At 39.8% G+C, this 27,693-nt stretch overlaps 1 protein-coding gene across 2 annotated transcripts in view; it reads right to left on the reverse strand.

Annotated features, from left to right (window-relative positions):
• GPC6 (glypican 6) overlaps positions 1–27,693 on the reverse strand; it is a 1,360,227-nt gene that overhangs the window by 144,861 nt on the left and 1,187,673 nt on the right. For both annotated transcript variants that reach the window (XM_060191578.1, XM_007519754.3), the window contains exon 5: positions 16,564–16,694. In XM_060191578.1, the coding sequence (XP_060047561.1) occupies positions 16,564–16,694 (131 nt within the window). The remainder of the gene's footprint in view (positions 1–16,563; positions 16,695–27,693) is intronic.

Consider the following 27,693-nt stretch of genomic DNA (forward strand, 5'->3'; position numbering starts at 1 on the left):
GAAACAACAGCAATAACAAATGCTGGAGAGGTTGTGGGGACCAAGGAACCCTCCTGCACTGCTGGTGGGAATGTAAATTGGTCTAACCCCTGTGGAGAGGAGTCTGGAGAACTCTCATAAGGCTAGAAATGGACCTACCCGATGACCCTACAATTCCTCTCCTGGGGATTTTTCCTAAGGAACCAAACACACCCATCCAAAAAGATCTGTGTACACCTATGTTTACAGCAGCACATTTTGTAATAGAGCAGTAGCTCTACTCCTTAAAGAAACAGTTTTACCTCCTGCCTGCCTGCCTGCCTGCCTGCCTCCCAGGGGGGTTGAAATGATAATTAGATAATTTGGGAAAGTATTTGCAAGTCCCAGTGTAGACAGATGCTACAGATGTATAAGGGATTATCATTTTCATCTCGCTGATTTGCAAAGCCTATGGGCTTGGGGAAGCTGACTGGTGAGTTCTCTCTCTTAAGAGGATTACTAAGATAATGTCTCAGAAGTTTATTGGCATTCTGAGACTAAAGAAGTTGACATTTAAGACTGAAAGAAGAGCCATTTTATTCTTCTGGTGAGATGGGAAAGATGTGGTCAGAAGATGTCAGAGGGCTCTGTGTTATGTTATTAAACGCAAGTAGTTCTCCATGAAGGACGCTACAACAACTTAACATGTCTTCTCTTAAAGTTAACATGGCTAACACTTTCCCAGAGGAAGTTACTTATGTGTCTTTTTTTCTTCTTTCTCTTTTGTAGGTGGACTAGGCATTCACAAAAGGCATTAGTGGCAGCCAGAGGAGCATAGGCTGCAGATCAATTCAGTTTCTAATGCCCTTCTTAAAAATAGTAATAAAAGGGGGTTGGGCAATGGCACACCTGGTTGAGGGCACATATTACAGTGCACAAGTACCAGGGTCAATCTCCAGGTCCCCTACTTGCAGGGGGAAAGCTTTGCAAGTGTAAAATAGGACTGCAAATGTCTCTCTCCCTCTCTATCTCCCCCTTCCCTCTTGATTGCTGGCTGTCCCTATCCAATAAATAAAGGTATTGTTAAAAAATAATAAAAAGATAATTATATCTTTCCAGCATTTCCTCAGTGAGTTTCTATTATGGTGGAAATGGTATTGTTATCTTTTTATACTATTGTGAGATACGTAAGTGTAACTCTAGCCTTTCATACTAAATACAGGGACATAGACTGAATAGACTTGAATTTGTTAGAGCAACTGATGTCTTATTTACTTATTATATTCTAATTTCCATTACAATGTGAATGAATGAACTATATGTTAGATAACCAATGAGGGGGGAATTCCAATCTATCCTGTTTGCTCCAGAGGAGACAATAGCTATCATGTCTGCAACATCTCTACATAGATTTTGTGCAAGTATGGCCATTATTCCCATTAGAGATAGTAATGGGAAGGTCATGGGCACAAGTCAAGGAACTTTGGTCTTTTTTGTTTACTTGTGTGCCCTTGGGGTAGCATATGCTCCCCAACTCTCACAATGCAATGTTGTGAAGATAAAAACATATGCTGCTTAGGAAAGACATCAGAAATGAAGGCTAAAGATACAGCATTTCAACTGAAGCGATCTCTACACAAATGGCAATAACAGGTAACACATCAAAGCAAGGTGGTATGCAGAGTGATACATGAATAACTTAGGCATTGTGAACAGTATGAACAACTTTAGGCACTTTGTTCATTCCTGTACCCTAGTATTTAGAAGAATTCCTAGAACAAAGTATTTCTTTTGTGGAACTGGGGTTTTGCACATGCTTATTTTCACTTCTCTGGGTTACATTTTCATTTGGATAGAGAGGCAGAGACAGAGAAAGATACATAAAGAGAAGGGAACACACAAACAAACAAGAAACCAACCAACCAACAAAACAAAAACCCCCCCCCACAGCACCAAAGCTTCCTTCTGTTGCTATGATACCTCTAAGATGTTATCAGGGCTCAACCCTGGGTCCAGTGTAGGCACCCTATCCAGTGAGGCATCTCTCTGGCTCCAGAGTAGGTGTTTTTATTTAAAAAAAAAATACAAGGAATAAAAGATCATCAATAAGAAAAAAATTCAGTGATCATCTCCCTCTTTTGCAAACCTTAATTGAATGTAGCAGGCAAATTCTGTACTGAGAAAGAAAAGACAGGGAAGGAAGGAGAACTAACACCTACTGGGTCAGAAACAACAGTGAGCAACAGTGAGTTTTAACAAACATTATGGCAAACAACTATGTCTCTTTTCAAAATCAGATTTCCTCATTTTCCCGCTATATATTTCAGTAATTACAGTAAACCATGCATCCATATAAAAATCTTTTTGGTATTTCCCTCTCTAAATTAAAACAAAAACCCAAACTAACAACTTTGTTCAAATGAATAAAGTAGAAGCAAAAATCCTATTATCTCCCCAGACAATAACTTGGAAATTTGGATCCACCTGCATATCAGATTTCAGGCTCAGGGAAAACAAACAAACAAACAAACAAACATAGCCACAGACCCTTTAGAATATAACTAAAATATGCCTACTAGCTATCTACAAAACGGAGGACCCCCCCCCCCCAACTCTTCATCTGCACTATTCCAGCCTTTAGGTCCATGATTGTTCAACAATTTGTTTGGCTTTGTATGCTAACTCTCTTTTCAACCACCAGGTTCCAGATGCCATCAAGATGCTGGCCAGGCTTCCCTGGACTGAAGACCCCACCAATGTTTCCTGGAGCTCCGTTTCCCAAGAGCCCCACTCTACTAGGGAAAGACAGAGGCAGACTGGGAGTATGGATTGACCAGTCAACACCCATGTTGAGCGGGGAAGCAATTACAGAAACCAGACCTTCCACCTTCTGCAACCCACAATGACCCTGGGTCCATATTCCCAGAGGGATAAAGAATAGCAAAGCTATCAGGGGAGAGGATGGGATACGGAGATCTGGTGGTGGGAACTGTGTGGAGTTGTACCCCTCTTATCCAATGGTTTTGTCAATGTTTGCTTTTTATAAAAAAAAAGAAAGAAAGAAAGAAAGAAAACCTTAAAAATTTCACTTAAAGTAATAGTCAGAACAACTGTATCTTCACAGAGAATCTAGGAGGTGGACACCCTGGAACCACATTTTCTTTTCTTTTCGCTCTCTCTTTTAGTTTACATATATCCTAGGAAGTGTATTCCTAAATAGAAACATTAAACTTTTAAAAAATAACCCCCCTTTTTAAGATATAAAATCATTATGCTCATCCTACAAACATTTCACATAACATGGTTTACATTTTTTTTACTTTTGTTAGCCATAACTTTTGTTATGTCTTGCTTTTAAAGCAAATTGTTATCTCTGTGAGTCAGAAGAGCCCTGTCTCCTTTCTCTGTTCTTTTCTTTTCTTCCTTCCTTCCTTCCCCTCCCTCTATTTCTCTTCCTCTCTTTGTTTCTGCTCCCTGACCCATGCTTTTTTCTCCTTAAAGACTGATTACAATGGTCCCTCAGCCAAGTTATCTGGCAAAAGCTAATTCCCCAGATGGGTTTGGAATTCTGTAAAGAGAATTCTGGGTTTCACTGAATCAAGTCAAGTCATCAGTTTTCATTTTGGCTGATTTTCATTGGATTCAGTTTTCAAAAGCCAGCTACCAGTCAGTTTTAAGGCTTAAAAAATGTGCTCCTGATGCTTATGCAGCTTGGTTCCAGAAGGCCTATCAGGTGTATGTCATACTTCTTAAGATCATGTCTTTAATCCTCAATAAAAGGAAATTATTTTCATTTGCTGAATAAATTGATCCCCCCACCCCTGAGGGTTTTAATTCCTTAAATACCAGAAAACCTTGATATTTCCCCCTAAATGCTAAGTAGGGAAGGATTGCAAGGAACTGGACAAAACATATTGTAATGTGGAGAGAAAGAAATTATCCCACTCAGCCCAGCTAAATGATTAGATACTATGTTCTTTGTTCTTAAGATTGAAAGCAGTTCTTTAAGATTGTATTGCAGCATTGATATGAACACATATATTTCACAAGTCTGGCTCATTCACTCATGTATTCATTCACTCAAACATACAACAAACATTTGTTGGCATCACTATGACCTGATGTAAGTACTAGAATGACAAACTCTTGGATTCTGGCCATAGAACTGAGGCTACGAAAGGCTGCATAGGCTGAAAATGTAAAGAAGGTCTGATGCCATCATAAAGTACTTAGTCACATAGTTTCTACTTAGACCTAGATATCCCTCTCACCTACTTCCTATTTCACTTCCTTCAATCACTCCAAGGCTAACCTTGTCAAACAAAGTAAGGACTACAAAAGGTGGATAAAGACAAGTGACTTTAATGATGGCTCTTTTGGTTACGACCAGGCCACCCCATCACCAGAGGCCCTAGTCAGGGAATCATGGGATTCTCACACAGACATGATGGGTCTAGACCTCTAATAAATCCCTCTCTCCACTGCCACTGGTCATCTCCATCAGGAACAACATAATGGGCCCTTTTGTGATCCCCTACAGGATGACCTTGCCCTCAATATGGATCGACAATGGGAGGGACTGTTCCATTCTCCAAAGGGAGGTTGGGTCAAAATACTCTACCAGAATGGGTCTGGTAATGAGTGCAGCCTAGAATGTTCCTAGCTATGACCACAGAATACAAGTCAGACCTACAAGGATGCAGAAGTTACACCAGCTCCTGCACTGAATACAGCCCCCACATAAAATTGATGGGGTTTACAATTCACAATATTTATATGCTTTTCCCATATTTGGGAGCTACTCTCTTCCTTGATCCAGCTTTCTAGTCCTGTCCTCAACTCTGACACCATCTTTCCAGACAATACCTTTGGTCCACCTACATGTTAGTTGTTGGGATCAGGCAAAAATTAGTAAAGTTATGGGCTCCTTGGAATATACCTAAAATAGACCTACTAGCTTTTTCCACAATGGAGACCCCAAATCTCATCTGCTATGTTCTTGTGTTTAAGTTCCTGATTATTAAACAATTTGTTCTGCTTTATATCTTAATGATTTTTCAGACACCAAGTTGCAGATGCTACCATGATGACAACCTCACTTCTCTGGCTAGACATCCTCACCTATGTACCCTGGAACCCCATCTCTCTGGAGCCCTACCCCTACTAGGGAAAGATAGAAACAGGCTAGAAGTATGGATCAACCTGCCAATGCCCACATCCAGTGAAGAAGCAATTACAGAAGCCAGAACTTCCACCTTCTGCACCCCATAATGATCTTGTTGAGCTTTATGCTATCATCAAGGTATTTCAAAAATTGCATTACCAACCCTTCAACCTATATACAGACAGTGCCTATGCCGCTCATTCGATGCACAAGAAAGATCTGCTGCTGACCGCCTCTGGCATCCCGAGACCCATAATAGAAAAGCCATTGTCAGGTGGCACGACCCCCTGAACTCACAATGGAAAGGTCCCGACCCTGTCCTCATCTGGGGACGTGACTCGGCCTGCATATATGATCAGAATGAAGGGGCTCCTAGGTGGCTTCCTGAAAGGCTCGTTAGACAAGTTAATGGAATCTTACCCTCAAGGAGAGATTGCCCTGCTCTCCCTAAAAACAGTTCAGACCCAGTCCTTAAATATCCTGCTGATACACCTCCCTAAAGCCCCGAGAGTTACTAATGTATTCCGTGCCCAAGAACACGAGTTCCTGAGGCCCTTTTTTCCTCTTTTGTCTTTCAGGAAACAACACTGAACTCTGAAGATGGTTCCAAAGAAGTCCAACCATATGATGTTTCCTTTTCTTCTCTACATGCCCCTAATATTGGCCGTCCCTGCCTGTGCTGCTCTTGTTTATCAGTGGGAATTCCAGGTTAGAGAGACACAAACTAAAGACTCACATACTATAGTCTGAAACATTGGCACGGCACGCTGTCCTCCTAAAGGTTGCCGGGAGACTGTTGTTATTAATATTTCTCCCAAGACTATATCTAGCACCTATCGGCCTTATGCCTGCTTCCCCTTTGACAATAAGAATAGAAGCGGATGCCTTACTGATGTTCCCACTTATGGAGGTTGCCACTACTGGTCCTGCATTCTCCATGACGCCCTCTCACCAAAAACCAAAGCAGGAAATCCCAGTATTCTTAGATTACAAGGGTCCCAGTTTACCATTCAGATCTCTGATCCCTGGGATGCCCGTTGGCAAGAGGGAGTTACAGGTAAATTGTATAATGATGGGTACTCCACATACCCTACAGGAACTATATATATCTCCCAACAATTGGCGTTGGCTGAGCGCAGAGAACAGATAAATCAAGTCATTATAGAAACAGAGAATAATCTCCATTTGGCTTTTCAGTCAAATTTGGCCATGGAAGCCCCTAGTAAAAAATGGGATACCTGGCCCTTATACCTCCAGTATGCAATTAACCTTTTAAATTATTCTCAGATTGTTCTCAACACTTCCCAATGCTTTCTGTGTGCATCCCTTTCACGACCTATTCTTGCTACGGCACCTTTAAACAACACACTGCCAACTTTCCTAAATGCCACCACAAAAGACCCCCCATTCCCCCGTCCCCTCAGTCCCACTTTTTCTAGAACACATAGGCAATTCATTTACACTGGTGTGCCTCTATACCAACAACTCTAGCCCTGTTAATTTCACTTGCACCTATAATGTCTCTATAAGCGCTGTCCACGCAGTACCCCCGTTAATTTACTTCTGGTGCTGCAGGATGCTCCTGACTACTATAAATACCACTATCCCTGGGCCCTGCCTCATGGTAGCTATAGTCCCCCAACTCACATTGTATGAACCTGATGAGTTTGCATGGCTCCTACACTCCACTCATAAAAGAGCTGTTTTCCTCCCATTGATAGTTGGCATAGACTTGGCTACCTCTACTGGCATAGCTGGTGGGGCGCTAGGACACTCTATTTACTCCTCCCATTACTTTTCTAATAAGTTACAACAAGTCATAGATTCCACCACAAACAGTCTGGAGTCACTACAGAGACAGATTACGTCCCTGGCAAAGGTTACCTTACAGAACAGACGAGTCCTTGACCTTCTTACAGCAGAAAAGGGAGGAACCTGCTTAGCTCTACAAGAAGAATGTTGTTTTTACATTAATGAATCAGGAATCATAGAAGAGAATGTTAAAAACCTGCAAACTCTTAGTCGAGATTTGCGAAATAGATATGACCCTTCCTCTGCACAATCATGGATGAATTCCCCTTTCCTTACTTGGCTACCTTCAGTCGTGGGACCCTTGATTAGTCTTCTGTTAATGATTACCTTAGGACCCTTTATTTTCAATAAGATTACTGATTTTATAAAACAGCAAATTGACTCCTTGGCATCAAAACCCTTACAAATACATTATCACAGACTTGATTTGGCTGACAGAGGCCTGGCTGAACCTGAGGGTGACAGACCTCCTTTACAGATGGCATAAAACTCAGATTTATGCATTGAGGCATCCAACCTTGGCAGGGCAAGGACACCAGTAAGGGGTGTGAGGCTAAGCACTGCAGTAGGAGGACCCCATAGTCTGCCTCTGAGTCCCCCGTGAAGCAAACCTGATTTGCATGGAGGTTGTTGTCAGCAACAAGAAGTTTTTTTGCCTTGAAGCTCTTTTCACCCTGGAAACCGTGGCTCTGCCTCCCCTCCCCAAAAGACACCAAGAGCCTTATAAGATGCGGAAAGATTGGTTCTATATTTGCCCCGTGGGAGGAACCAGGTCAATACTTCTCCCCTCTGGTTAATGCCCACTGAATTTGCTATTAAGGTCTCTACCCCTCACCCTCAATTTCCCGCCTCAGTTAAAATTGTAAGGAAGGGAGGAGATGCCAGGAGCCATTCCCTGCTTGACAGAAGATAAGCCTTGAAACAATGAAAGCCCTTGAGATACGTTTCCATTTCCCCGCAGGAAGGTCATTTACCAGAAATCAAGTGACACACCACATAGTTACAGTTAACAGACATAGTTTCGGTTATGTATGTTGCAAGAGACTTTTCACCCTCATAACCGTGCCCCCTCCTCCTCCTGCACTTCCCCTTCCCCAAAGCCTTATAATGCCTGTAAGCACAATAAAATTTTGCAGCTTGATCAGAATCTTGTCTTGCTGTCTGTTCCTTGTGTCTCTTGTCTCATTCATTCCAGGTCTCCAGGCTCCTAGCCCCTGTTCTTGCCCTGCTGGCTGGGGCAAAAAAGAAATATTCTGTATGAGTGAAGAGGAATGTAAATGACAGAGGCAAAGGAACTATAGGAAGTTACATAAAATTGTACATTTCTTGGCAGAATCAGTTGTTAAGAACACACAGAGGTAGCTTCTCTATATGTTTAAACATTGGCTGGCTGTGGTAATGACTCTAGCAGAATCAATTCAGATCACATATTTCTACATAGAAAGGCAGTGTATTTATGATGTTAGCTGAGGTTGATGAAATTTCTCAAATAGAGTAATATTCGAGGTTATAAGGTAAGAGCTCTCTTCTTTAAGGTGGGAAGTGATTGGAAGAAGACTTGGGGAGAGAAAGAGTGTGTCCCTAAGAGCACACTGAGTGTGAAAATGGAACCGAGTTTCAATTATCTACTCTTGAGTGGGCTTACATTAACTGTAATCTTCTCATCTTTTGCCCCGAAGTTAAAGTAAATCTTAACAAATCTCCAAAGGTTAGAGATAATCATGAGTTTCCCTTTATCATCAAAAGGAGAAAAATATTTTCTCTTTTTTACACAGGAGGAAATTTAAAACTAGTTTTCTATGTATGTGTTTCCTATAAGTGCAGTCCAAGCACTTTTTTCTGCTCAAACCTTTTACTTTATATTAGGGGGAAAAAAATCCTCTCCTCCTACCCCTACCCCATATCCAGCATCTGAGAAATTGGACTCTGTGATTCAGTGATGTCACAAGCAGAAATGAAACATATTCTGATTTTCTGTATGGAAGTGAAAGAAATCAACGATACATCGAGGTCACTGTTTCTTGGTGAAATATTTTAATTAAGTGTGGATGGCAAAATATGAGCCTTGAAATGTGAACAACTGGAGAAAACATTCTGAATTTAGAAATCATTGACAACTTCTTTAGAAAAGCAAAACTGGGGGCTAGATGGGCTCATCCAGTTAAATGCATGTAGTAGTAAGTGCAAGAACCCATGTTTGAGTCCCCTGCTCCCCACCTGCAGGGGGGAAGCTTCACAAGCAGTGAAGCAGGTCTGTAAGTGTCTTTCTTTATCCCTCTCTTCCTTATCTTCTCAATTTCTGTCTTATCGAGTAAAATAGAAGGGAAAAAAAAAAAGGAAAAGAAAAAAAAATGGCCACTAGGAGCGGTAGATTCATAGTGCTGGCACCCAGTCCTAGCAATAGTCCTAGAGGAAAACAAAAACTAAAGGACAAATAGAACTTAAGGCTTTATACAATATATGACCACTTGTTCTATTTATTTGTTTATTTATTCTTTGTGATTGGGTATAAGGAACTGAGCCAACAGGAGAGTATTATATAAACCTTTGCTGGGGAGATGTCAAAGAAGGAAGAACACACAGAAATTAAGGTAGAACACCTGATCTGTATGTAAAGAAGCCTGTGAGTGAAAATGTAAGTGATTTTAGATTAGGTCATAAGCTGAACTTGGAAATGAGAAAACCTGTGCAAATATGTCGCAATAGTCACTGGAGAAGATGAGTCTTCTCTTACTATGAGAATAATGAAATTCTAGGGGGTAGTAGTAGGGAAAAATAGAAACAGGCTGGGGGTATGGATCAACCTGCCAAGGACCATGCTCAGTGGAGAAGCAATTACAGAAGCCAGACCTCCCACCTTCTGTACCTCGTAAAGAATTTTGGTCCATATTCCCAGAGGGATAAAGAATAGGGAAGCTTCCCATGGAGGGCATGGGGTACAGAACTCTGGTGGTGGGAATTATATGGAATTGTGCCCTTCTTATCCCACAAACTTGTCAATCATTATTAAGTTATTAATAATAATAAAAAAGAAATTCTAGGGGTGGGAGGTGATCCACCTGATTGAGCGCATGTGTTACTATGCTTAAGGATCCAGGTTCAAGTCCCCAGTTCCCACCTGAGGGGAAGAATTTCATGACTGGCAAAACAGTGCTGCAGATCTATCTATTAAAATCTATTTAATTTTCAAATAAAATTAAAAAAAGGAAAAAATATCCGCAGGAAGCTGTGGATTTGCTGTGTAGTCACTGAAAGCCAGCAATTAAAAAAAAAAAGTGATTGTTGACAGAGGCTACTGGAATCCCTTTAAACCTGGCCAATGATGGGGCCAATAGGCATAGGTTAGAGTGAGTGGTTGAACCAGACTCCATGCACTCTACTCGAGTTTGCCTCCTTTCCCTCCCCCTCTTGCTCTCTTTCCCTCTCTTGTGTCTCCCTTTCCCCCTTCCCCTTCTTCTTTTTTATTTTTACCAGAACATTGCTCAGCAACGTTGGTTCAGGGGACACTGTCTCTTTGTAGAACCATTGTGCTATCTCCTCAGCCCAGCGTTTGCCTTCTCTATATATCCCTTTCCAGGTGAGTCTTTGCCATGGCAAAGCAACATGAGGCACCAGTGGAGTTAAAGGCAGGGGGGTAGGTGTGTAACCAACTTGCTCCTTTGATCTTAGGAGCTAAAAGCCAGCTCACAAGGTCACCCTGGAGGAGGAGAAACCACAGAGGCATCACTTTGTACAACTTACATATGTCACAAGACAGTTCTGACAGTAAACTATTTAAAATGCTTAGCTTTGGGGGAAGTTTTTTTTTTTTAACATTATTTATTGGGTATTTTGTTTTTCTGAGAGTGCCACCAGAGCACAACTCAGCCCTAACATATCCAGTACCCAGAATAAGAAATGGGACTTCAGGAATGCAAGTCCTGTGCTCTGTATCTGTGCCATCTCCCTAGTCAGTTATGAGTGTCTGATTTGACCTATTCTGTCCTATGCATCTTATATAGACTATTTTGTCTCATTTTCAAATAATATAAGAAAGTACACATCTATCTATATATATATATATATATTTTAACTTTTGCTTATCTTTAAAAATATTTTCCAGAGTACTGCTCAGCTCAGGGATTGTACCTGGGACTATGGGGCCTCAGACATGAGAGCCTCTGTGTATAATCTTTATGCTATCTCTCCTGCTCTCACAACCTTACTTTTAACCTTTATTTATTTATTTATGATTTACAAAATTACAAAACAATAGGGGTACAATCCCACACTGTTCTCTCCACCAGAGTTCTATGTCCCCATTAAACCTATATTTTTTAATTTGAGTTAATTACATTTAGACAAAAAAAAAATTGCCACCAAGTGACAGAACTAGAAAAAGTCAGATCCCCTATGTGCTGATACTAAAATACAATCTTGCAACCTCTACTCTGTTTCAAAGAATTCTAGGCTGATTTCAAATCACTGAAGTTCCTTTGGCATTTATTTCACTGCAATTTTCTGAATCCAGTGCAGGAAAATGTTTCCTGTGTTCCATGTATGAAGAGACATGTTAGAATGATTCTATAAAATGTAAGAATGAGTAAGAGGAAGTGACTAAATTCAAACTCGGCATAATCTAAGAACAAGGGAAGTACACAAATAACTATAACACAAAGAATAATATTCTTACTGCCTTCGCAAGGACTTGGGGAACAGAGAGGCTCAGAAAAAGGAAAACAAAAGACACTGAAATAAAAACATACTTATTTCAACTCAATTCTAAACAATGGTCTCATACCTGATTTCCACATGATTTCACAAGATATTAACATATACCTAACTACTTTGAAAAGAAGAGCTTGAGAAAAGACATCTATCTGGATCCTAGTAAGAAAAATGGAATAATTAGCAAAAAAGATACTAGTCACATAGCTGCCATCAATTAGAAGTAGAAAAGAAGTGTCTAGATTAACCCCTCAATTTACAGATGAGGAAACTGACTCACTAGCTAGAGACAGAAATCATTAACTTTTTCTCTTCATTCTCTTAGACTTTTCAAAAATCTGCATTTGAGCTATAGCTTCAGGAAAAAAAATTATCTGGAGAAATTAAGTACCTAGTATTGGCCATTCTATCCTGTGATGGGTTCTACCCTTGTCTGTAATAAGTATTAATTGAATGGAGGATTTCAATTGGAATTTAATAAGTCTCTCTCTTTAATTTAGATTACATCTGACAAACCAATCTTTTCTTGGATTAGGTCTGAAATTATTCCTAATATAGTTAAATTCTATCTACTAAGATCAGCTTCATCTTCCTTGATAGCACAGGAAGGAGATTATCAACATATTTGAAGTTCACAGGCAGAATCTCAGTAAATTTTTTTCCCCCCTTTCCCTTTCCATAGTAGGTGGGAGGTGGGGCATAAACTTGCAAGGTCCTGAACTCCTTGGCTTTGGGTCTGTAAGTGACTGAGTGGATAGTGGCTTTCTTATCTGTGATGAAGATTGTAAAGTGAGTGTATGTAGAGAATGTGATCACAGTCAAAGGTGTCCAGACTGTTAAATGGGGAAAGGGGAGTCTTCAACAAATGGTGTTGGAAAAAATGGGTTGAAAGGTACAGAAGAATGAAACTGAACCACTGTATTTCACCAAACACAAAAGTAAATTCCCAGTGGATCAAGGACTTGGATGTTAGACTAGAAACTATTAAATACTTGGAGAAAATATTGGCAGAACTCTTTTCCATATAAATTTTAAAGGCATCTTAAATGATATAAATCCAACTACAAAGAAGACTAAAACAAAAATAAAATAGTGGGGCTATATCAAATTAAAAATCTTCTCAGGAGTTGGGTTGTAGCGCAATGGGTAAAGAGCACGTGGTGCAAAGAGCAAGGATCAGCATAAGGATCCTGGTTTGAGCCCCCAGTTCCCCACCTGCAGGGGAGTCAATTCACAAGCCATGAAGCAGGTCTGCAGGTGTCTATCTTTCTCTCCCCCTCTCTGTCTTCCCCTCTCCCCTCAATTTCTCTCTGTCCTATCCAACAACAACAACAACAACAATAACTGCAACAATAAAACAAGACGGGCAACAAAAGGGAATAAATATTAAAAAACAATCACTCTATTAAAAAAATTCTTCTGCACAGCAAAGGAAACCACCATCCAAAGAGAACTCCCACAGAGTAGGAGAAGATCTTTACATGCCATACATCAGATAAGAGGCTAATAACCAGAACATATGAAGAGCTCACCAAACTCAGCAACAAGAAAACAATTAACCCCATCCAAAAATGGGCAGAAGTTATGTAGAGAATATTCACCATAGAAGAGATCCAAAAGGCCAGCGAACATATGAAACAATGCTTCAAGTCATTGTCAGAGAAATGCAAATAAAAACAACAATGAGATACCACTTTACTCCTGTCAGAATGTTATACATTAGAAAAGGTAGCAGCAACATATGCTGGAGAGGTTGTGGAGACAAAGGAACCCTCCTGCACTGCTGGTGGGAATGTAAGTTGGTTTAACCTCTCTGGAGAGCTGTCTAGACAACTCTCAGAAGGGTAGAAGTGGACCTACCCGATGATCTGCAACTACTCTCTTGGGGATACATCTCAAGGAACCAAACACACCCATTCAAAAAGATTTGTGTATACCTATGTTCTTAGCAGTACAATTTGTAATATCCAAAACCTGGAAGCAACCTGGGTGTCCAACAACAGATGAATGGTTGAATAAGTTGTGATATATATACACAATGGAATACTATTCAGCTATTAAAAATGGTGTATTCACCTTGTTCATCTCAGCTCTTAGATAGAGCTTGAAGGAATCATGTTAAGTGAGATAAGTCAGAAAGAGAAGGATGAATATGGGATGATCTCACTCACAGACAAAAGTTGAAAAACAAGATCAGAAGGGAAAACACAAAACAGAACTCAGACTGGAGCTGGTGTATTGCACCAAAGTAAAAGACTCTGGGGTAAGTGGGAAGGATTATTTCTGGTCCTGGAACAGGATTGCAGAGGACCTGGTGGGGGTCGTATTTTCATGTGAAAAACTGGGAAATTTTATGCATACACAAACTTTTGTATTTTACTATTGACTATAAACTATTAATCCCCCAATAAAGGGAAAAAAATTAGGTGATCACAGTTTGGTGGAGTTAACAGCTTGTGTTTCTCCTAAGTAGGTTCTATAAACATCCTCCCGGGTTGGCTGTTCCTCCTATGCTAGAACTGATCTGGTCCTAATGGGGACATGCTTTTGGAGGAAAAAATGGGAATATTTTATTCTTGAGATCAGAAAGTTCTGGGCTACAACCCTAGCTCTGCAATTTGTTAGTTGTAACATCTTTACATATGAATGAAGAAATGAATTCTCTGTAAGGTTGCAGAAAGGATCTGAAATGCAGAGAACATTTAGGAGGAAATTGACAGAGCAAAGGCTCGGCCTTGTTCTCTATTGTATCCCACATGCCTGGTAGAAGCAGAATATTCACTGAGTGAATATAGTGGTTGTTCAGTCAATGGAAGCCATGATGATTGGCTGTCATTGTTACAAAGGGGTTATTTGTTCAAAGAGGAAGCAGGAAAAAATTTAATATGTCATTGCTCCCAGTCTTAAAAATACAATATGTACAATATATTGTGATGTATTATGACAAATTATGTGGTATATTAATTATAGGTGTAGCATGTAAATATAATAATGTGAAAAAGATACACAAACCAAAAGTTTGAAAGAGAGTGCTCTGATGTGATGAACAGAACTTGAATTACAGATGGGAATAGCCAACTTATATTTTGAAAGAATGTCAATGTGTCTTTTCCCCCCAACAGTTTAGCTTTGGGCTAAATAGGAAAAAAAAAAAAGGTCTGACAATACCTATAAAAACAGATGTGAGATAAGACTGGAGTTTGAACATGCCTAGTGAGAACAGAGCTATTCATTACCCAGTACATCCCATCAATTCCAGATTTCCATGAATAGGCACAAAAGAATGACTGCTCCCTCCCATAGCTATAATGAGAACAATCACATTAGGGGAGGACTTTTTCACATCTCGCATGTTTCTCCTTAGCTCTCAGATAGAATGGGGGGTTGGGGGGTGGGAGGGGAAAAGTTGGCAGCAATGATTGCTGAGATTATATAAGAACTTAAAAAAAACACACACAAACAAACAAAAATAAAACACCAGAGTACTACTGAGCTGTGGTTTATGGTGGTTCTGGGGACTAAACCTGGGATCTTTGGTGCCTCAGGTATGAAAGTCTTTTTGCATAACCACTGTGCTATCTCCCCTGCACCAGGAGCATTATTTCATTAGAATTCAGCATGATGGAAAGAATTAAGTATGGTTGTAAAGGGAGCTAGAAAGATGGACAAGCTGGGTCTTGTTGAGACTTTGCCATTTGAGCTACCACGCCTTCTTATGGAGGTTTTGCTGAAGACTACTGGACTTTCTCTAAGTGCTTGATCTATTCAGCAGATATGTACTAAACTCCACTCTTATGGGGCATGGCTTTGTAAGCACTACATCATTACAAAGTAGTGATAGCAATGTGGGTTTTGGAATTAGCTACCAGATACCAGATATAGAATGTCTTCTATACTGTACTTTCTACCAGTTCAACCCCAAAGTCCAAATCTTCTTTGATTCATGCTTAGCCAAGAAAGACCTAGCTGAACTTCCTGACCCCTCCTGCTTATTTCTTAAATCTCTTTCACAAAGATTATTCAAGTCAAAGAAAGCTAAACATACCTACAGTGTTTTGCCATGCATACTTGTTAGTGAATAACTTTCAGTTAAAATGCCTTTTGTCAGCAGGTTGCAAGGACTGCCACAGTTTTGGTTAGTTTTTCCTGACAGGGAGACTGGTACAAATAACAGAAGGGCACTGTGTCAGCTTCAAAGTGGGTGAAAAGAAGCAGGAAGGAAAGGACCCTTATAAGACTCACTGCAAACGACTTAACTTACTTCAAGATGAGCCTTGTTTATCTTCAGCTGGGTGGGGATAATAAAAACTGCACCTGACACTTGTGCTCTGCAGCTGCAAACCCAGAAGTTCTGTCTCCGACGATTTATGAACAGGTAGCAGTGCTTTTTGTTTTTTGTTTTTCCTCTTGATGTATGCTTGACTTCATACAAAGAGACTTCTCCACCCCTCCCCAAAATTCATTAATGAAGGTTATGACATGAGCTTAAAAAAGAGGAAGTCAGATGGAATGTTTAATTATTTACAAGAGAACATATAGAACACTTGCTCCCTTTGCACAGCTGAAGATATAATTAGAAGTCACTAGAAAGAGATGGGTGAGGGTGTACAGAAATTTTTTGACATTAGAAAAAGGAAACTCCCCAAATTGCTTACAAATGTGAGGGCTTATTCACTGTACTGGAGGCTCTCTGGAACTTTTTAGCAGTCAATAATTCCTTTAGGATTGAGCAGTTGTGAACTAAAAGATTGCTTCCTTTCTCAATGCCTTGTAGTTAGACATTTTAAATGAAGGAGCAAATTGGGACGTGGACAGGAGTTCATTGACAATGTCTTAGAACTGAGTGTCTCAACCAACATATGTAGTTCATTCTTAAGTGATTGCACTTTCATCACTGGGAGCCACAAGAGGGATATAAATACCTTTGCAGACACTTGAATGCTGTTTTCCTGCATGTTCATAATGGCTTCCGAGATCTTGACATCGATGGGATCCATGACTGACTCAATGTTGAATGGTCCTTCCAGTCTCTCCGCCACCAAGAGCATTGCATCTGTTAAAACACAGATTTATTTGGAAACTGAGAGCTCCAGGTTCTCAGATGATATTTCAACATTTCCAACACATCAAGCTAAAATACCCATTCACCTGAAAGATTTCATTTATTCTTATATGATCCCCAAGTGGAAAAGATGACCAAATCTTAAAAGTTGCGATTGGGTTTTTAATTTCAGTTCAAGAGTTAAATTAGTTTATGTGAAGAGAAAGATGTAGGTCTGGAAAAGAAGAAAATCACTTTGATTGAAAGAGCTGACCATGTATCTGCTCTGCATGGAGTTAAGAAACAGAAGAGTGATATTAAGTCAGGAATCAACTACATTTCAAAAATAAAGTTTAGGGCTGGAGAGATGATTCAGCAAGTAGGGTCTCTGCCTTGCCATTTGAGTGGCCCTACATGGGAGATACTATGGCACAGGAAGTAGCTCCGGGACCATGGTTCCCCCCCTCTTTTTATGCAAACACACACACACACACACACACACACACACACAAAATGTGGGGGAAAAAAGAGGTTGACTCTCTTCTAGAATATGATGGAAGGCATTGAAACTATTGGAAGAAGTGCCCAAATATGACCAAATATCAAGCCCCAACTAAAACATATGTACATGTGTGAGGCATTTCTGAGTTTTTTAGTAGCTTTGACACTACCATGTGTTGGTATACTACCTAGCACACCCTTATGTGTTTTGAACCTTTACATCATGTAGGCACAGGGAAATGCTTACTTATTTTTGTATATCTCAGGGCTTAATCTAGTATCTATTACATCACAAGCTCTCAAAAAAAAATCTATGAAATTATATTGAACTGATAATCACTTGGGAAGCTCTACTTTTCTGGAGGAGATAGAAGTAGTGATGTGGAGGCAAGAGATATGGTTTAGCAATAGTAGGCCTGGGCTTGAATCCTTGTCCTGTCTCTGACTAGTTGAATGGTATGAGAAAAATCTCTTGAGTTTATTGGGTTACAAATCTGTGAGATATACAAAAGAGAGAGGTGATGAGGAGGAGCCTACGCCCATTTCTTCTTTTTATTGTTGTAACACTGCATTCTACATTGTGTAAGTTTCAGGTGTGTATCATAAAAATCCAACATATGTCTAAAATCCATGAAATTCCCTACTCAGAGTTCACTTCTGTCTCATTTTACTATCTGACACCTTTCATCAAATTCATCCAACTTCTTCTCTCTTTCTTTCTGATAAACATGCATCAGTCTTTGAGTCTAAAAGTTTTTTTGTTGTTTTATTTAGTCCATATACTTATTTGTTTTCTTGACATAACACACAGGTCCATTTTTTTATGCCACTGAAAAATCTAGCCTGTTTAGTTTTCAAATTCAGTGCCTAGTATGGCCACCTCTCTCCAGAAGGACTAGTGCATGCTTTTTCTGTGATGATGAAAATACAGCCAGGGAAGGTGGGAAAGGAGTAACTACTCTGTTACACTGCTGGTGGGAATGCAAACTCCTGCAGTCATATGGAAAACAGTGGTGGGGTACATGATGATGCACCCGGTTGAGCGCACATGGTGCTGAGTGCAGGGATCTGGGTTTGAGGCCTCTGGCTACCAACCTGCAGGGGGTGGGGTGTGCTTCATAAATAGCAAAGCAGATATGCAGGTGTATATCTTACTCTCTCACTCTCTATCCCCCCCCCACACCTCTCAATTTCTCTTTGTCTTATCGAATAAAAATGAAAAAAAATTGCCGCCAGGAGCAGTGAATTCACAGTGCTGGCACTGAGCTCCAGTGATAACCCTGGAGGAAAAAAAAATAAAAGAAGAAAAAAAAGGTATAGAGAATCCTTAAACAAATAAAAATGGAAATACATTATGATCCAGTAGTACCACTCTTGGGCATCTCTTCGGAAGATACGGAAAATAGGGACATATGCACCCTTATATTCCATAACTTCCTTATTCACTATAGCTAAAATATAGAAACAACCTAAATGCCCATTGACAGATGACTGAATAAAGAAGTTATGGGACATATACACATATGGAGTAATACTCCGCAATTTCAAAAGATGCTATTGTGTCTCTTAAGACAAAATGGATGGGACTGGAGGTGATTATGCTTAGTAAATAAGGAAGTGAAAGACAACTACTAGATGGCTTCACTCATGTGTTGAATATATAGGCTTGAAACACATGAACTTGCAAAGAAAGAAAGAGAAAAAGAACAACAAACAAGAACAACAACAAAAAGTAGTCAACCTGCCTCTGAGACTTTGGTGGTTATCCTTGGAGTATGGGCATAGAACTTTGGTGGGGGAGCTATAACCACATTCTTATAATCTTGTAAATCACTAATAAAAAACAACAACAAATGCAGCCATGGAAATTTGAAAAATGGCTAATATGACCTAGGAACTAAATTGTGAATAAATAATTTTGCTTTTGATTACCAACATATAATTTAAAATATCTACTTGAGTCTGGTGATTACCATATCAGACAGTTTAAGTTAGATCTTTAACATGGAGACTCCACATATTTTAATTGTTAAAAGTTCTGTGGGAGCCAATTTTCAAACACTTCCCTTTCTCCAAAATGATATATGTTTATTACCAAACACAAAATGCAAGAAAAAAATAATAAAGGAGAGAAATATACCAACAATCTCACTTCCAAGTACAACACTATAAACAGTTTGGGATATGTCTTACTTTTTCCCCCCTCTGTGCATGAATATTTTAAGCAACTGGAAATATAGTGTACATATATTACATAACCTGCCTTCTAAACACAATATATTATTAATGTAAAATCTGTTTATAGTAACTGTTTTAGGGTATTGGTAGGAGGAAATCAACTTTTATTTTCATTACACAGCCAACTATGACCAGCCAAAGTCTAGCATGAAATATTTTTTCAGGGTCATAAGTAGTTATGGGTAAGGTAGATGATAAAACTCTCACATGATTTTTTTTAACAGGAAAGATACAGTACTAACAACAACAAAAACTTCCTGTGAAAAATAGGAGTAACCAGAGTAAAAGAAGAAGGGGGAGTGGGAGAACTGGGCAGAGAGCCATTTTGTTAGTGTGTTGGCACTACTAGTATGGTGAGTCTGTCTGTCTGTCTGATTTTTCCTGCTCTAGGTCGACTTTTTTTCAGACAGATGGAGACAGAGAGACAGAACAAGATGGTGAAAGACACCACAACACTGAAGCTTCCTCAACTACAGTGGGGTCTGGTCTTGAACTTGGATGGCAAACAGCAAAATAGGTGCACTTTTGAGGTGAACTATCTTGTCAATCATGAGTGTGGCAAGTCTTACACAGATAGAGAGACATGAAGCTGACCCCCAAGTTTTCAGCATTGCACCATTCATAAACCAGTATGAATGAATTTACAAAAGAGAAAGATATTGTATGGTTTGGGAAACAGTCATATTTTTATAGAGATCTAAGCTTTGTGAGCAGCTGCAGTTTTTATACTATCAAACTGGTGACTAATCTTAGACTCCACAGCCAAGTTCTCTCTTACATTTTGTGGAATGACAGTGACTAAGTGTGAACATGTCCAGCATTGGGGGTAGGGGAGAACCCCTCTATCCCACAGCCCCCCATATGCTAGACCAAATTAATCTCACAAACATGAAAAGTTATGTGCGAACAAGGACTCACAAAGAAGTCCTAATAACATGCTTTTCTGATCCCCACCCCCACCACCTGTAGATACCATCATTTGATTTTCTAACAAAAGCAGGATCTTAATGACCTACCTAATTATCTGGCATTGTAGACAATGAATACAAATTGTATGACTCTAGTATTTCTGTATTAAAGCTATAAAAATAGCTTTAAGGTTTCAAAAGGTGAGTAATGGTTGCCTGAGAGCTGTTGTATTCCTTTTTTATCTTCATGTCTACTTTGTGTGTTTATCAAGAAGAATCCTCTTTTCCATTACACCTTCCAACAAGTTTTGAATGAAGATTAATTGTGATGAATGAGAAAGTTTCTCTAGGCTGGTGTATCCAGCTCAAAATATTAACAATCCCTGTACAGGAAAAAAAAAAGTCCCATGGAGTTCTCCAACAAACACAAAGCACTTGATAACTATTAGCACTTAACTGTGTGCTTTGTACAAGCATTTGTGTAAATTATTGTCAGCCACCTGGATCCAGATGCTACCATGATGCCAACTGGACCTCCCTGGGCAGACAACCCCACCAATATGTCCTAGAACCCCGCTTCCCCAGAGCCCAGCCCCACTAGGGAAAGAGAGAGACACGCTGGGAGTATGGATCCACTTGCCAACACCCATGTTATCAGGGAAGCAATTACAATTACCTTCTACCTGCTGCACCCCATAATGACCCTGGGTCCATACTCCCAAAGGGTTAAAGAATAGGAAAGCTATCAGGAAAGGGGATGGGATATGGATTTCTGGTAGTGGGAATTGTGTGGAGTTGTACCCCTTTTATCCTATGTTTTTTGTCAGTGTTTCCTTTTTATAAATAAAAATTACCCCCCCCCCAAAAAATCAAACAAACAAAAAAAGAAGTGCATTCATCTTATATAATAAGTGACATGAATAGCTTAAGTAAGGTTGTAATAATATTGGTTCTACCAAAAGCCTGGAAGCAGTTGTATCAGAGACAGAAAGATCTAAGAGAGTTTGCATTGGTTCCTAAGCAGAACATCACATATCATCACATGGCTCTGAGGTTTGCTTCCAGGTTTAAACTGAAATACTCTATTCCAGGCCAGACATTCCTGGCAATAGGTCATATAAAAGCCCTTTGGTTCCTATGGTAAAACTGAGAAGTTTTCCTGGAGCAATTTATGTCTTTTGTGTCCCCTTTTCCACCTGAGTAGTCTTCTAGACACTCTTCTCTCTTTTGCCCCATCCAGTATAAATGAGTACAGGGTGTCCCCCTGGCTACCATTTTGTCTTTGGAAAAAAGATCCAATTACAATTAAACACATCACCAAATAACCACTCTTTATTTATCTCAACTAATTTGTTTAATTGTGTAAGATGATTTTTTATATTTATTTATCTTTTCTTTTGTTGCTTTTCATTGTTGTTGTAGTTATTATTATTGTTATTGATGTCATTGTTGTTGGATAGGATGGGGAGAAATGGAGAGAGGAGGGGAAGACAGAGAGGGGGAGAAAAAGATAGACACCTACAGACCTGCTTCACTGCTTGTGAGGTGACCCCCCTGCAAGTGGGGAGCCAGGGGCTTGAACCGGGATACTTACACCAGTCCTTGCGCTTTGTGCCATGTGCGCTTAACCTGCTGCGCTACTGCCCGACTCCCTATGTAAGATGATTTTTGATGCAAGTATATGTCTTTTAATAAACCATCTATCAGAATATGCTACTTTAGGCTGTTCTCACTAATTAAAAAATATATAAGTAAAAATACTTTATACAAAATTAGATTCTCCTGGAAGACTCAAAAGCTAATATAAGGGCTGGGAAGACAGTTCAGACTCTTAGAGCATAGGATGTGCACAGAGACATCAAGTTCAATCCCTGGCACCACCTTATACCAGAACTGAGTAGTGCTATAGACTTTCTGTCATTCTCTCAAAAAAAAAAAAGAAGACTAATTCTTTTCCCCTTTTGTCACTCGGGTTATCACTGTCTGCATAGTGAATTCAATGTTCCCAGTGGCCATTTATCTCTCTCTCTCTCTCTCTCCAGAGAATAAAAGAGAATGGGGTAAAATGAAGAGAGAGAGAGAGAGAGAGAGAGAGAGAGAGAATGGGAAGAAGAGACTCCTAAAGCACTCTTTGTCCACTAGTGATGCTTCTGTTCCTTTAAGTGAGGACCAGGGGTTTGAACCTGGGCCCTTGTGCATTGTAACACGTGCACTCTACCAGATGTGGTGGTACCACCTGACCCCTAAACTTTTTTTTAAAAAATATTTTTTTATTTACTTATTCCCTTTTTTTGCCCTTGTTGTTTTATTGTTGTAGTTATTATTGTTGTCATCCTTGTTGGATAGGACAGAGAGAAATGGAGAGAGGAGGGGAAGACAGAGAGGGGGAGAGAAAGATAGACACACCTGCAGACCTGCTTCACCTATTGTGAAGCGACTCCCCTGCAGGTGGGGAACCGGGGGCTCGAACCGGAATCCTTACACCCATCCTTGCGCTTTGCGCCACCTGCACTTAACTCTCTGCGCTATCGCCTGACTCCCAACGTTTTTGTTTTTAAGGGAAAGCACAAACTTTCTTATTTTTGCACTATATCTCCTTTCATTTTTTCTCACCACTTCATCACCAAAGGTCTGTGTCCCCATCCCCACCCCATGTAGCTAACTACTATAGTTCTCCTTCAGTCTTAGTATAGGTTGACATTTGTTTTTCACATTGTTATGTTCAATTCTCTGTTCCACACATGAGTGAAACCATTGTTTAGTTGTCCTGTACCTCCTTACTTGCTTCACTAAGCATAGACTTCTTCAGTTATATCCACTTTATCCCAAAGGGCATGATATCATTTTTTTTTTTTTACTGCTGAGCAGTACTCCATTGAGCATATGTCCCATAACTTTTTTTTTTATTGTTGTTGTAGTTATTGATGTTGTTATTGTTGTTGTTGTTAGATAGAACAGAGAGAAATGGAGAGAGGAGGGGGAAGACAGAGAGGGGGAGAGAAAGATAAACACCTGCAGATCTGCTTCATTGCCTGTGAAGCAACTCCCCTGCAGGTGGGGAACTGGGGGCTCGAAGTAGGATCCTTCCATCGATCCTTTGCACTTTGCGCCATGTGTGCTTAACCCACTGCACTGCCGCCTGACTCCCTCCATAACTTTTTTTTTATCCAGTCATCTGTCCAAGGGCATTTTGGTTATTTCCTAGTTTTTGCTATTTTGAATAAAGCTGCTATAAACATGGGGGTGCCTATATACCCATGAATCAGTGTTATTATCTCTTTTGGATAAATGCCTAGGAGTGAAATTGCTGGATCATAAGGTATTTCCATTTGTATTAGTTTAAGGATTCTCCATACTGTTCGCCATAGTGGCTGCACCAATTTGCACTCTTACCAGTAGCACAGTAGAGTTCCTCTCTACTCACATCCTCTCCAACACTTACCTTCTCTTGTTTTATTGAGGGAGCCTGTTCTCACAGGTTTGAGGTAGAATCTCAGTGAGGTTTTAGTTTGCATTTCTCTGGCGATGAGTGAATTGGAGCATTTCCACATATGTCTGTGGGCTATCTCCTTGAAAGAACTGCTTATTTGTATCTTCTGACTACTTTTTTTTTTAATTGGGGTGTTCTTTTATGCCCTAAACCTTTTTAAGTTGCTCAGAGCCTATGCCGGCATAAAAGATAGCAGTGTGCATATAGTTAGTAATATGGCATTGCACATTTTGAGGAGGTCGATTTAATGGGATATGTTTTGTGCCACGACATTAAAATGAATACCAGTGACTACTGTGCAGATGAACGATAGAAGTTCTAGTCAAACAAAATCATATTGCTCAGTCATTAGATAGGATAGACAGGTACCAGTAAGTGGAAATCCTATTGTTTTAAAAAATTCAAGTAGTATTCTAATTCCTGTACATATGCAGATAAAACTGTGCATAAAACATCTAGAAAAAATAACACACATGCAGTGACTATAACTACACATAGGTTTTTGATAAGAATGAAAAGAAAGCTTGATAAAAGGTTCTACATAGTGTAGATCTATTTCTTTTCTGTTTTTTAGACCTATGTTTTTCTTACCACAATTTTTAAAAAAGATTTTACTTATTTATTCATGAAGATAGAAGGAGAGAGAGAGAAAGAACCAGAGACGTATCACTCTGGTACATGTGCTGCTGGGGATTGAACTCAGGACCTCATGCTTGAGAATCCAATGCTTTATCTACTGTGCCACCTCTTGGACCACTTCTTACTACAATTTTATTTGTGACAATTAGTTGCTAAAAGGCCAGGAAAACCTCTGCAAATAACTAGTATATAAATGTTCAGAGGTAGAAAAAAAAAGAAAATCAATGTATCCTTATAATATAATCAGCTGTCTCCTCACTGGTTGTCTGTTTTTGTTCTAAATATGAAGACCAGGATTCCCTAGGGTCACAGAAAGAAGAACATTCCACAACCCCATACCTCCAGAAAACTCCTCTAGTAATCTGAGGTTCTATCATAAGGGGTCATGCTCAGGACATCTGCTCCTAGATGTCCAGACACATTAGAAGTGACAAAGTACAGAGCTGTCCCATTCTGGGACATGGAAAAGTCCTGGAAGCAAATGAAGATTCCTTGTAGGTACCAGACTCCGGATACTGAAGAGTTTCCTTTGTCCGTGAAGCAGGCAAGCACATCTCAGCTTGGCTGACTGCCTCCCATCTTCAGGGGGAAAAGGCATCACTAGTCAAACTCCCCAGATATCAGGGGAACCTGCCCTCTCTTTTTGGGGTGAGGGAAGCAATGCTTCTCTCTCTTCCCAGAGTGACAAAAACAAACTCTACTTTTATGAAACCAAGGCAGTAGCTGGTATGTTTCTCTGAAGCCAATTAAGTCACAACATGGCCATAATTTACTCCCGAGCCTGCCATCCTGTACTATCTTAATTATCTCCAGGCTGTTTATATTTTGAAATATTTGGAGCATTATTTTTAACTGTGCTCTTGGAGCTGTTATCTATTGCCAATTAAGCCAGGGCCATTCTTGAATGTCAGCTAATGATCAGCTGATAGTTTCTGCACAGTATCTCCTGTGTCATCCAGGTTTTGTTTCTTTCTAGACAAAGAACTGTTGCCTTGTTCAAGCAGCAGGTATAACTTTTGCCTCGAGGTGGAAAATAAAAGTTAGGTGGACTAGAAATATCTGTTGTCTCAGCAGGTGCAGATATATAGAGAGACACATGCTAGCACAGGGTTGGCAAAAGTTCAACCCAAGGCTTCCATTCAAACACAACGAACTAGGTTGCAGGTAAGGCTGCATATCTAGGTCAGGGCACTGCAGTGATAACAGAATGAACTTTCTAGGTAAGAGCTAGGAAACCTGCTTCAGGCTAGATGGAATCTCATGACAAGATATCTATTCAAGTTCTTCCAGTAAACAGAGAGGAAATAATATAAGCATCACATAATTCACATCTTTGGAACAGAAATCATGACAATGTCTACCCAATAACGGTGGCATGAGGAATCAAATGAAAGAATGCTTGTAAAGTTATTAATACAATGCCTAGCCCATAATTAACCTTCATCAGAGGTTTGCTGTTAGAAGATACATCCTCTGGGGAGTAGAATTAGAAAGGAGCGGACCAACTGGTAAGATATTTCCATGGCAGTATTGACAGTAATTGATGTGTAGAGTAAGGGAGCAACAGACACACAAATGACTTTAAGATGTATAGCTGGTGCTGCTTTGTATGTTAAATTAATGTTTTCATAATAGCCATTTTTTGATGGATGAGTTCATTACTGAGAGATAGAGAATTGCACTGCTTTCTTATGATGCAGTCTTTTGCCAGTTACATATGACTACAAAGTCTTTGACTCTCTCCTCAGTGGGAGGTGGGGCTTATGTCTCATTTTAGTGGTTCTGGGTGGGGCCTGTGACTGTATATAAAATAGCAAACTGAGCAAATAATTGTGATAATCTCTGGAGCTGGCACTCAAAATCTCTTATAGCTTCTACTTTCTGTTAAGACTTTGTTCCGAGGTCGCCAAGTTAAACTGGTTACATGCAGACACTTCAGGTCACAATCTTACCAGGGCCTAGAGTTCTAGTCATCTCTGTCATAGATGGAATGCTTGTGAGCCTACACATTCACATGCTGTGACCAAATTCATAAGGTGAGGGGATGCAGAGGTGGAAGTTTGGGTGGTAGCTAGAGCAGAAAGGTGGGACCCTCATGAGTGGAATTAGCACCCTTATAATAAAAAAGATCACAGGGACTGCTCTTGCCCTTTCTACTATGGGGCGGGGGAAGAGTACAGGTCCTGGAGAAGGATGACAGAGGACTTAGTGGGGGTTGTACTGTTATGTGGAAAACTGAGAAATGTTATGCATATACAAACTATTGTATTTACTGTCAACTGTAAAACATTAATCCCCCAATAAAGAAATTAAAAAAAAAAGAAGATCATGGAACAGAAAACAGGTTCTCACCAACTTTTAATTTGCTTACACATTGATCTTGGGTTCCCCAACTGCTGGAACTAAGAGAAATTACATTTGCCATCTAAATTATTCAGTCAAGCTAACTCTTCTCTAGTGGTTCCAATAAATTAAGGCACCCACTAAGTGGTCACATATCTGAAAGAGGTCACCCAGGATGTTCCAGAACAACCCATCTTCCATACCCTAGTCAGTACCAAGTGGAGCATAAGAGTCAGTCAGCTACTTCTTGTCCAATTTCTTGTTCCACACTCCTGTGACATATGATACTATGCTTGGTATTTTAAGTTGTTATATTTGGAGCCAATTTATTTTGTAGCTGTAGAAAACTGGAACAGTCAAATTATAATATTTACAAAATACTCAGATATTTTCCTACTGTTTGTTTGATAGGTCTCAATGTTTGGAATTTTACTTGACAAATTTCACATTTAAGATGTAACCCCATTTACATATACTACAATGGTCAAGAAAAAAATGCTGCCCCAAAGGGAACTTGCCCTAAATCTACAGAGAGTTATGTATGGTACATGGGATATACAGCTGCTAGGAAGAGAGAGAGGGGGAGAGAGAGAGAGAGGGAGAGAAAGAGAGAACAGACTTGGGAGAAGGCAAAGATTCCAAACTTTGTGGAAGTATCTAACTTTGTTATGAGCAAAGACTTTGACACAGGGATCTGAACAGTATCTTGTTCTCTGAGTGATATTGGATGGAAAGCTGTCTTCTTTAAGGGACTCTTTAATGTTTAAATTCCTCAAGAGTATAAATATTAAGCATGACTTCACATGATCAGACATACATTTTTAATTTACTACTTGAAAGAAGGAGATGCAAAATTAGAAAGGACTTGCCGAATGCTACTGAGTTTAACCAG

This window comes from Erinaceus europaeus, chromosome 5 (assembly GCF_950295315.1).
Source record: "Erinaceus europaeus chromosome 5, mEriEur2.1, whole genome shotgun sequence".
Taxonomy (NCBI): domain Eukaryota; kingdom Metazoa; phylum Chordata; class Mammalia; order Eulipotyphla; family Erinaceidae; genus Erinaceus; species Erinaceus europaeus.